We start from the raw sequence: 11,165 nt of genomic DNA, 5'->3' as shown, positions 1-11,165 counted from the left end.
GCTGCAGAGCTGCAGCCTTTCTGACTCTACAGGAACTTTAAGCACTGCCTGAGGAGGGGAGTCGTGTAGTATATACACAAGATAAAATGATGAAAAAACCTCTTTTATCAAACCTTTTCATCTTTTATAAAAAGAGCACAGCGGTAGGTCACAAGCCAACAATCAAAGAGACAGAAATAGTTCAGTATGGAGATTATGAGAGAGAAATACCACTACTAGCTATTCAAGAGATCACAGTGTATGATTTTGAAAAGCTGATTATATATATAGACGAACACTATATACAATAACCTGAAAGCTATGGATTACCATTAGTAAGAGAATGAATCCGAAGACTAATGCAAGTTTAATGTTACAGGTGAATAATGTGACTCAGATGATTTCCAGGTAGATGGCCGTTTCTGCATCAGCCACAGTAGTACCCTGCACCTCTCTTGTCCCTCTGACTCCTGAAGGGGCTCGTCTGTCTATTCCTGCACCCTCTCCTCCTCTTCGTCTCTCCCCACCTCTTCTGCCCATTGGACGGATCTGAAAAAGAGACAGATGTTTATAAATTCTCAAAGGAAGGAGAGATTTGGGGATTTTTATCAGTGCAATGCCCACTGCTTCCAAGGATATAACCTACACTCATAGATTAAGTTAACCCAGTACCTGGTTAGTATGGACAAAGAGAGGCGTACAGTTCTGATAAACAAGTTGGTAGCTGCCGTTGGTGTAGATATGAGTCACTTCCGTGCAGTTAATATAGAGGGGCATCCTGTCCTGATAAACTCCCAGTCCTTCGGGGTAAACAGCTGGATGTCTACTCAGGACATCTCTGGAAAGAGCAGAATAAGAGTATGAACCCCACAGCAAACATTTGTGACAAATTTCAGTGAACATTTAAAACGGGTGGTTTGCTTCACATACTTTCCAGCTTTCTTTCGGCAGCAATACAAAATAAGAGACAGAAGGGAAATGACCAAGCAGATGGCCACAGCAGGTAACACCATCCACCACAAGGGGGCTGTCTCTGTATATGGACAGAAAGAGCAGTGATGGATCAGCACATGGTGTAAAACTATGATATAATAATTACAACTTTCCCTCTCCATCATGAGTAGAACAATATGGATTATGATTTATATCTGGCCCTTTCAGACATATTGCTCATCACTCATGCCTGATGCTATGCCTTCACTTAGATATTCCTAGTAATAAAATCTGTAAAAGCTTTTTAAAATGTAAAATATGAAGCAATGCAATATAGAAAATGTGATGCTGCACTCATCATTCAAGAAAAGTACGACAACACACTGTTTTCTTTGCAGCAGTTCCCAATTCATTCTTCAGCTTATTCTCTTTTACTAATGTTATCAAGCTGCAGGCATGTTGCACGGATGTTTCAGCACGAGCCCGACATCAGAGTGAATAAACAAGAGGCAGCGCTGTTGTCTTTGTTAGTGTGGAAAAACTGTGCTTTGAACACACCCTGTCCTCCCTGCAGCAAAACCAGGGAATCATTTCCCAGGGCGTTGAAAGCAAAGCAGATCACTGTCAGGGGTCTGTCCATGCGGCCCCTCAGAGTAGCCGTTAGCACGTGAGGCTCTGATGTTACTGACACATTGTAATCACGAGGTGGAACAGTCCCATTAATGCTCCAGGTGACCGCAGGTTTGGGGTTGGAGTCGACTGAGCAGCGACACAGCACCTCCATCTCCTCTAGCACACAGGTGGAGGAGAGCCGGAGGATGACCGGTTTGTCTGGATGAGGGAAAAGATGCAGTTTTTTATACTATACAACTCTTTCACTTATCACACCAAATATTTATTGAATATTCTTTATGTTCTTTGAATTATACTTTACATTTATGTAATATTTTAACTTAATACAAGCTTGTGACTTTGCACAATATAAATAAAGGTGAGTAGATTTGACACTTTCTTATTGAGAGTTAGGTGAGAAGACTGATAACACTTTCATGTCTTTACTGGTAATGTGAAACTACGGTTCAGGATCTTCCTGTGGTCTCCGCCGGTTGCTTGGCAAAGTTAAGTTAACCAGCGGCTGATCGTAGCTTCACATTTACTCTACAGAGAGGAGAGTGGTATTGATCTTTGCATCTAAATCTTGACAAGAACATGAATAAGAGTATCTCCCATAATGCTGAACTATTCCTTTAAGGAGGACAATTCCATTTTGGCTAAATTAAAAGAGGAAACTTTGATTTTACTAGAATCCCTGGTAACACATCATCAACACACAATTTTGTTTTTGCTGACCACTAGTGATTTAACTCCTCTCCTTGCTGCAGTGATGTCACAGTGTACTCACTGTGACATCACTGTTGGCGGTGGTTACAGGTGTTATGGAGAACAACTCTGACCACACCCAAACAGTGACAGGTTGCAACAAACTTGAAACTTTGCACAGTTAAGGGCAGTGAAACCAAACATATGCAAGGTAGGCTTGTCTAGAAATAGTCAAAATGTATGTATGGAGGTAGGTTTACAGGAAAGAGGATTACATTGTATGTTCAGTGGTGTGGGCCGGGACTCTCCTCGACCAATCAGGTTCTGTACTGAGCAGCGGACCCTCATGTCTCGAGTCACGTTGTACAACCGAACTGTGTGTGCGCGCTGGTGGAGGTGCACTGTACGGCCGTGCTGAGTGTAGGACCAGCGGTACTCCGACACTGGAGGGTCAGCTTTGCATGAGCAGACCAGTAAGGCATTGCCCCCCTCCTGCACTGTCATGGACTGGACCTGAACTTTCACTTCTTTTGGTGGAACTATAGAGCAATAAAGGAGGAAAAAAAAGAAGAAGAGGTTTTTAGCGCAAACTGAGCCAAGAGACACAAAGACACAAAGTCAAAACTATGCTTACATGTCACATGCAGATCCTTGGAAGTGGCCAGTGTTTTGGCTCCTGGGTAGCTGACCTCACACCTGAGCCTGGGTTTCACCTGATGTGACACAGTGAAGGACAGAGGAGCCAGTAACATCAGCCTGTGGGGCTCTGGGTAGAGTGTCTGTACCTCCCCGGGCTCGGTGCTGTTCAGGTGGCCTCCTCGCTCCCAGCTCCACTGCAGGGCAGGAGGTCTGGAGGGGCAGTAATAGTTGACCGAGCAGTTCAAGGTAACCAGCTGTCCCTCTGTGGCCGACAACATGCCGCTGATGACAGGAGCCTCAGGAGTGTCTGTCAGTGAGGAAAAGCTCCTACATTAGAGTTTTACTGCTGCTGACTGTTTTATTAAAGCCAAATGATAATTGAACTTAAACATCACATGGAATCTCCAATGACATTACTGCAGATTGTTTGTCCCAGATTTCCATATTTATGAAGATTTAGGAACAATTTCATCAATTAGCAAATGTGTAATAGTATTTTTCTTTTATTTCATTCTTATTTTCAGACAAAATGTAAAAGGTAGGCTACTTGTTGACTGCTCATTCAGTAAAAAAAATGTTTATATTCATTTACTCATTTGCTTCTGTTTGCCATGATGCTGATCTGAGGGGAAAATACATCTGCGCTTCATGCACAATTATTACTGGCTTCCTCTCTGTTTGTTTGTACTAAAGTGTTGCTACTCCTATGCAATGACAATTTTTAGGAAAGTCCTACAGCCTGGATACCCACATGATCTGGTTGAAATATTCAAAGCCGGTTAGGAAGATGGCAGTTCCCTACTCACCAACAACATCCAGATTAAAGCTCCTTGGTTTTCCCCACAGTAAGTCATCACCTCTTTTCAGAGCGATCTCAAACATCCTTGAGTCATCCAGGCTGATCCTTTCTATCTTCACCGAACAGTCTCCCTCTGTGATTCGCCCAGAGAGGGACGTCCGGCCTTGGAAATCCCTGCTCACTTGATCCCTGTGCTCGCTGTTAAAAGCGGTGCTCCGAAGAGGAAATAAGTGGCCACCACCTCTGAACCTCAGCCGGACGTCCACCCTCTCCTTCCTCCCCTTGAGAGGATGAGGAGCTAGAGGAGTGAACGAGCAGGGAATCACAACACAGGAGCCCACCAGAGCTTGGACACGGTCAGGGACTGAGGGTACAGGAGAGGCAGTCCGGACCCCCCTCCACAGGGCTGCTGTTGTGATGGAGAACAGACAATCATTTCCCAAGCAGGATCTGTCGTGACCATGTCTTATTCTAGGTTTAAGTTTTAATAATGGGAGAAAGCAGGTTTATTAGCAAGCTATCCAACCATATAACTGTGCCTCATAATTGTGATGTTCACCTTTTATGCACTTAAAAGTACTTTTCAGTTTTAATTTGACCTCTGTGAAGCCAAAGACCAGTTTCCCAAATTGAAAAGTTTAGAGTCTAAATTATGGAGCTCTTCACTTTCATTCAAAAAACTGTCACTGAATGAATCTTGTAGGAAGCTCAGCATGCAGGACAGATTTCATTTAGCATGAGGTTGGAATTGTTGTATTTCACTGTACTGTCTGCAAATGCATAACATGACCCAGAACCATTTCGCAACAGATGTATATTTAGAAAAAAGGAAGAGGGCAGTTGCACTTTTGGCTCTAGAACTAATCTACTACTATTTTTTTTTTTTTTTACTCTGTGAATATTACATGGTCAAATAATTGAATTAGAATTATCTTCATTATTTTAGGGAACATTTGCATATTTATTTTCAAACTGTCAACCACTTCATGGAGAAAATTCACAAGCAGATCATTTTTAAAGCAACAGAACGGATTCCTATCTATGAATATAATGTAATTGACCAGCACAGTATACTCGACAGGAGACATTTGCAGATAGTAAATAACAATCTCTACTTCTCTTACTGTAATAATTATGGTAAAGTCAGTGGTATCAGAGACTGTAACTTCACTGAGGCATTACATCCCTGAGTAATAAAAGTCCCTTAAATTCAAACAAAAATCCAAAGTAAATGCATAAAAACTTAAATAATGGGTCGATTTACTCACCAAAAATCAGGGGACACACAAGAGAGACAGTGTCCACATGCATGACTGCAACCCTGCTCTGCCAGCACAGACAGAGGGAAGGATGAGTGTGGGGGGTGGGGTGTGTGTGTGGGGGGGGGGTCATGTCATTGTGCCACTGGTACTATGACTTCACTTTGATGGCTCCTCTTAAACTTCCAATGTTATGTTTGTATATTAATTCATTTCATTCCTTTGAGTTATATTCTAATGGTTGGCAGTATCCTTTCAGAATAAATAAATGATAGAGTTACAACTTTTTTACAACAAACATTTCAAAAGACTCAAATATAATCTTTTAAGTGGTGGAATGAGGGATTGTTTGCTAGGGAAAGAAAGACCTCAGCAAGTATTTGTGAGACAACACATGACAATGGGTGAATCACTCACATGCTGTTGCCCATTTCCTCAAAAGCTCCAACGACTAAATGTGCTCATTTCTGATTCCCTCTGTCTACACAGACCGTCTGACAGTGTCACAGAAGTGACGGAAATAAAAAGTTCCACAGAAAGTAGAATAAAACTTATTAATGATTAACTTTCCGACCCAACATTGATTTATTGTTGACAATAAATAAATAAATGGTGGGTCATCTCTGTTATGTAAAAAGGAGGCAAAAGGTGGCATGCTAAAACTTTTGCATTACAACAGAGGGTTCAGAATGGTTTACACTACAATAGACAGCTGGTCAAACAATATGTTTAAATACACACACACATATATATATATATATATATATATATGTATAAATTGTGACTGTCCGTTTAATTTTTCAGCATTAGATTGGATTTTGAAGTCACAAAATATTATGTGCAACATATGCAACACTCACTGCCACCTAAAGGTGTTTGGCAAGTTTCTGTGGGATCAAACAGAACTGTGTTATCAGTCAGGAGACAAAGACTTGAACTGTATGGACTATGGACCCATTGAAAGCTTGTTTGAGTTGCTCATGGCAATCCACCTCACAGCACCTTAAGACAGAACACAAACAGCTTCCGTGCCAATGCTCATGACGGCACTGACCAAAGCAGACAAGAGGGAAAGAAACAGAGCATAACAAGAAAATATTTTTGAAGGTAAGCATTTCAATCAATGTGCATGGTATTTGTGCAGAATTCCTTATTGTTTTCCATGTTCCATGAGTGTGCAGTTTGCAGAGTGTGTGTGAGAACTGAGTGTGGTAACCATTCTTTTAAAGCTTGAATCATTATTAGAATCAAACCTTGTTTTGCTTTATTCTTCCTGAAAGTCTAGCACCATTTTCCGTAGTCATGGCCTCGGCTCAGCAGCTGCTTCGGTCTCAGAGAGACTTGCTGCTGAACTGGACGTGTGATCACCCAGCGCCCTTGCTGCGTTGGCTGCATGATGCTGAGGTGCTATCCTCCCCCCAGTACCTTTCTCTGCTGGAGAGGTCCCCTGTCAATGCTGTGGCCCAGGCTCTAGAGACAGTATGTGCCACGGAAGAGAGCAGCCAAAAGTTCCTGCTGGTGCTGAGGGAGGTGCAGGATTATTACTGCGGAGATCTGCAGGTCTGGGTGGAGAGACATTGCAGAAGAGATGCTGTCAGTAAACCAGTGGCTGAACCTGTAAAAGTTGAAGGTGAGGAAGGTGATGATGACTGTGGTGGATTAGCTTGAGTATTTATGTAAAAAGGTGCGTTCAAAGTTAGAAGAGAGGTAAATAATAATATTTTTCAAAACCTTGCAGGGCAAAGTGAAGGACTAAAGGCAATCAAATTTTACTGGCTGAGTAACAGAGGTGTGGGAAAATTATTAACAGGGCACAATCAACTATGATGTCTTGCCAAGTAATTTTTTTGCTGACTTTGGCAATGAAGAAGTGTAAATGTATAAAAGTCCACCTTTGGTCTAGACTCAAGCATCTCAGCAACTATTGGATGGATTTCCATGACATCTTGTACAGACATTCACGGTCCCTGAGAATGAATCCTAGTGACTTTGCCGATCCCCTGACTTTTCCTCTAGCGTCGCCAGCAGCTCAAAATTTTCACCTATTTAGTGAAATAGCTCAATCTAGATGAATGGCACCAAATTTAGCACAGATATTTGTGGTTTGTTGTCTTGAGTGATAAGTCTCAACAACTGCCAGGTGGATTGCTGTGGTTTGGTGTTTATTAACATAATTTACAACATGTAATACAATATATATATCATATCTGTTGTTTATTATTTGAATGTGTGGTATCCACAGATAAGAAGCCTAAAGGCCCATTTGCTAAACTGCTCAAAGGAAAAAGCAAGAGATTTACCCCAACTCCTGAGGTTAAAGGTATGGATATATCAGATATATATTAGAATACATAGATTATTTATATTGCATTTTCTTTCTAGTGATAAAAATCGCTAAATAAATGATCATTTATGAAGGTAACCATGTAATTTACCCATGACTTGTAATAAATTGAAAATGTATTCAAATGAAATGATCTCACAATCTATTCATTATGCAGCTAAAGAAGAACTGAAACCTGGCAGGAGTGTAAAGTTGGCCAGCATTCGAGGTATGTCATTACAAGTGAACTTGTGGTGATAAGCCACATGTTTATCTTACAGAAAATGGAAGAGTAATTTCATTTGACCATATATTTCACTTTCTTGTCTATCACTGCAGTTCCCATCTCTGCCCATAAAACAACCCTACTGAAACGCACAGAGCAGTTGAAGTGTTACTCAGAGGGTGAGGGAGTGGCTTCAAACTCAGCCTCTCACATCGAGATTCGCTACACTGACCTCTTCGTAACAGAAGATAATGACTTAGTTGACAGCAGCCAACATGAGTACTTTGACCTGGCGAGCAGACGAGCTCGCATCTATGTGCATCAGGCCTGCCAGCGCATCCGGCCGTGCCATCTATTGAGCCCCGAAGGAACATCAGGAAGGTCCCCCAAAAGGGTTAAAGTGAAGGGTATTGCTGGTATCGGAAAGAGCATAGCAGTACAGAGGCTCGTTTATGAGTGGGCAATCGGGAAGAGCATGCGTGAATTCACCTGTGTTTTTGACCTGCGCTTCAGAGAGCTCAATCTGATTGAAGCACCACTGAGCTTAATGGAGCTCCTTGGGGAACGGTTCCGGTACCTGAAGGCAGTTTTACCTGATCTTTTCGCCTCACCGAGCTCTTTGCTCTTCATCTTAGATGGATTAGATGAGTTCAATTTTCCCTTGGACTGGAACAGTCCTGGCAAAAACATTGACGTAAATTTGAAGGTGCCAGTGGCAGAGCTGATGGTGGCTTTAATCAAGGGAAGCTTTCTCCCAGAGGCATCAGTCATCCTCACGACAAGACCATCTACTGAAGCTCCCAAGCATTTCTTCCAGAGATGTTGTGTGGTGCTGGGCTTTGAGGAGAACCAGGTGAAGGAATATACCAGCAAGTTCTACAAAGACAGCAAAGTTGCTGAAAAAGTCTACGATTACATCTTGAACAATGACAACCTTTTCGTGCTGTCCTTCATCCCTCTTTATTGCTACATCATCTGTACCGCGATGGCTGAGTTCTTCTCCTCAGGGACTCACGATGTTGGTGACTCGAAATCACTGGAGCTGAACCCGCCCAGAACAGTCAGCGAGGTTTACTTCTGCTACCTGTTCACAGCAGTCAAGCACCATGCACTGAGGGGGAGTGCTGAGAGAAGCACACCTAGATCCGAGGTTCTCTCACTAGCTAAGCAACAACTGACAAACCTGGGTAAATTGGCTTATGAAAACCTTCTACAGAAGAAGATAATGTTCACCAGAGCGGATTTGGAGAACTATGGTGTGACACCTGCTGATGTTCAGAGCACATTTCTCAGTCACATCCTCCAGCCTCTCAAGGAGGAGACGGTGGAGATGTTTTCTTTCTTCCACTTGACTGTTCAAGAACATCTGGCTGCCCTCTACTGCTCAATCAACCTCTTCAGCGAGGAGGACATAATCCAAGCTCTCGACTTCTGGTGCTTTGGGGTACATCCTCCATCTTCCATTGCCGCACCCCTGCAAAACACAGACCTCAACATGGACAAGCTGGAGAGCCTCCAGATGTTCACACGCTTCTTCATGGGATTACTGCGAGCACGGCTGGCAGGTCAGTTGGATGGCCTCGTTCTTTCCCCGATGGAGCACGGGGATGGCATCCCCACCAGGCTCGGTGTGTGGTTTCAAGACCAGTTTAAAGGCAGGAAGCTGGAGAACCAGACAGCCCTGAATCTTCTCCACTGCCTGACGGAGTTTCACATGAAGGAAGCTACCAGTATTGCAGCGCCAGAGATCAAGACCCTCAACCTGTTTAAAATGAAGCTGAGCGTCGTGGACTGTGCAGCAATGCACTATGTGCTGCAGTTTTCACCACACAAGCTGCAGGAGCTCAACTTAGGCTACTCCAACATTGGAAACAGAGGACTGAACAGACTGGGGCCAATCCTACATCGCTGTGAATCTCTCTAGTGAGTGACTGATTTGATATTGAACTGTCAAATAAATAAGAGTAACCATTTGAATACTGGGCATTAAAAGCAAGCCTGGTTTTGAATTTCCTGGCTGTGTGGAGTTTGCATCTTCTCCCTGTGAGTGCATGCTTGTCTGTCTGAATGCTGCTTGAGATACACTGGCAACCTTAGTGAACTCCACCTTCAGTCTAATGCATGCTATGACAGACTGCAGCCTGCCTGTGAACCTGACCAGTTTTGGAAATGCATATTATCTCAAACATCTGAGAATGAATGGACTGTCAAAAATAATGTCACCCTAATGTTTTTCTATTCTCTTACAGTTTGAGATACAACTGCCTGGATAGACAAGCAGCTATTTTAGAGTCTGCGATTCTCAGATCAAATGAGTGTCAAGTGAAGAAGCTCTTGTAAGTATTTATTACAACTAGCATACCACCACAAATTATACATTAAGGGGCTCAGCACTATGAGGATGTAACTGTCATAAAATGCATAAGTTAGCAAATGCTTGAATGGACACATTAGTCTAAGTCATTATTTATTATGGAAAGTCATTGTGACTGAAACTTCAACCTCCTTTGCGCACAAACCATTGACATACCAGTCTCGCTTGTAAGTAATAAGTCTCCTGACAGCCTGCCTGTAACTACATTATAAAAAGTCATAACTAATGTTTCAGTCTACAGCGGATGAAATTCAAGACCTCTTAAGACCTTCTAAGACCGTTCTCTGAGGGAACTGAATTTAGTGGGGGGTTTTTTCAGTGCTTTTTGATACTTCAAGACCTGCAGACACCCTGACTCATCTGGCTCCAAGCCCTTGATATGAGTCATTAGACACTATACTTGATGTATTTAACTGCATCACAGTTCTTCCATTCATGTATACAGTATGTGTGGCAACAACCTGGGCCCAGAGGGGGTTTTGGAGCTGTGGAACGCCCTGGAGCACAACACCACTGTGGAGGAACTCTATCTGGACATCACTGGCATCACAGAAAGAGGAACAGAAAACATAGTCAACTGCCTCAGCAAAAACACCTCTCTGAAGACACTGACGTAAGATCAAAACACACCAACTTCTGTAGTGTTCTCAGAGTTATAATGTTTGAGACAGTGCCACCTAGTGTGACTTATCAGAATGAAAAATTATAACTCCTACCTGGTCATTTTCTCCTTCAACAGCATTGTTGGGAATGACATCGGAGATAAGGGGAGGAGGAGGCTGAAGGAGCTGGGGCAAAGTCGACCGGGACTCCGGATTATTGCAAACTTTGTGGATGACCTTGGGTTACTTCAGGCCTACCTGGACTGGGTGGAGGAGATCCGGGTTGACAGAGACCAGATGGACTCAGTGAAGAATGCAGACGCCCTGCAGTCAGTGCTAAAGGGGCTCAAGTTGGCAGGAGAACAGGTGGAGAAAGGAGAGAATGCAGAAAAAGCCAAGGAGCTCCATACAAAGATTGTGGAGTTGCTCAAAACTTCAACGGATATGACTGGACAGAGATGACTTCAAGTTATTTAGTGTATTTTGTGTGAGTACAGGGCTCTATCTGAAGTACAAGATGTTTATCTCACCCACCATGAGTCAACTAACACTCTGACTTCTATCAGTAAGAGTGTGATTCATATTGACCCTAATGTTCTCTGCGGGCTCTCTTAGCTCTTTATAACTGCTCAAAAACACACTTTGATATAACACCATTTTTTTTTCTTTCAGAAGTCTGCTGTAAAAATACACACACACACACACACACAC

General features: G+C 42.8%; 1 protein-coding gene and 1 long non-coding RNA gene across 3 annotated transcripts; one reads left to right on the top strand and one right to left on the bottom strand.

Annotated features, from left to right (window-relative positions):
• Positions 1 to 120: 120 nt before the first annotated feature.
• Positions 121 to 4,994, bottom strand: LOC111235790 (sialoadhesin-like). 2 transcript variants are annotated; one of them, XM_022764341.1, is made up of 8 exons: positions 4,939 to 4,994; positions 3,678 to 4,079; positions 2,867 to 3,178; positions 2,508 to 2,771; positions 1,471 to 1,743; positions 910 to 1,012; positions 652 to 817; positions 121 to 528 (listed from the first exon to the last, which is right to left on the bottom strand). In XM_022764341.1, the coding sequence occupies exons 1-8, from the start codon at positions 4,979 to 4,981 to the stop codon at positions 373 to 375; spliced, it is 1,719 nt and encodes a 572-aa protein (XP_022620062.1). In that variant the 5' UTR covers positions 4,982 to 4,994; the 3' UTR covers positions 121 to 372. The 2 variants fall into 2 exon arrangements, with proteins under 2 accessions (XP_022620062.1, XP_022620063.1); XM_022764342.1 differs by having other exon boundaries at positions 681 to 817.
• A 4,335-nt stretch (positions 4,995 to 9,329) lies between these two features.
• On the top strand, positions 9,330 to 10,384 carry LOC111235818. Its single transcript, XR_002665699.1, has 3 exons — positions 9,330 to 9,401; positions 9,728 to 9,814; positions 10,298 to 10,384. It is a non-coding gene; the product is annotated as an uncharacterized LOC111235818 (long non-coding RNA).
• The last annotated feature ends 781 nt before the right edge of the window (positions 10,385 to 11,165 follow it).

Source organism: Seriola dumerili, unplaced genomic scaffold (genome assembly GCF_002260705.1).
Source record: "Seriola dumerili isolate Sdu_G_001 unplaced genomic scaffold, Sdu_1.0 BDQW01000533.1, whole genome shotgun sequence".
Taxonomy (NCBI): Eukaryota; Metazoa; Chordata; class Actinopteri; order Carangiformes; family Carangidae; genus Seriola; species Seriola dumerili.
The sequence above is the reverse complement of the archived record's forward strand: the minus strand, read 5'-3'. Positions and strand labels throughout refer to the sequence as shown.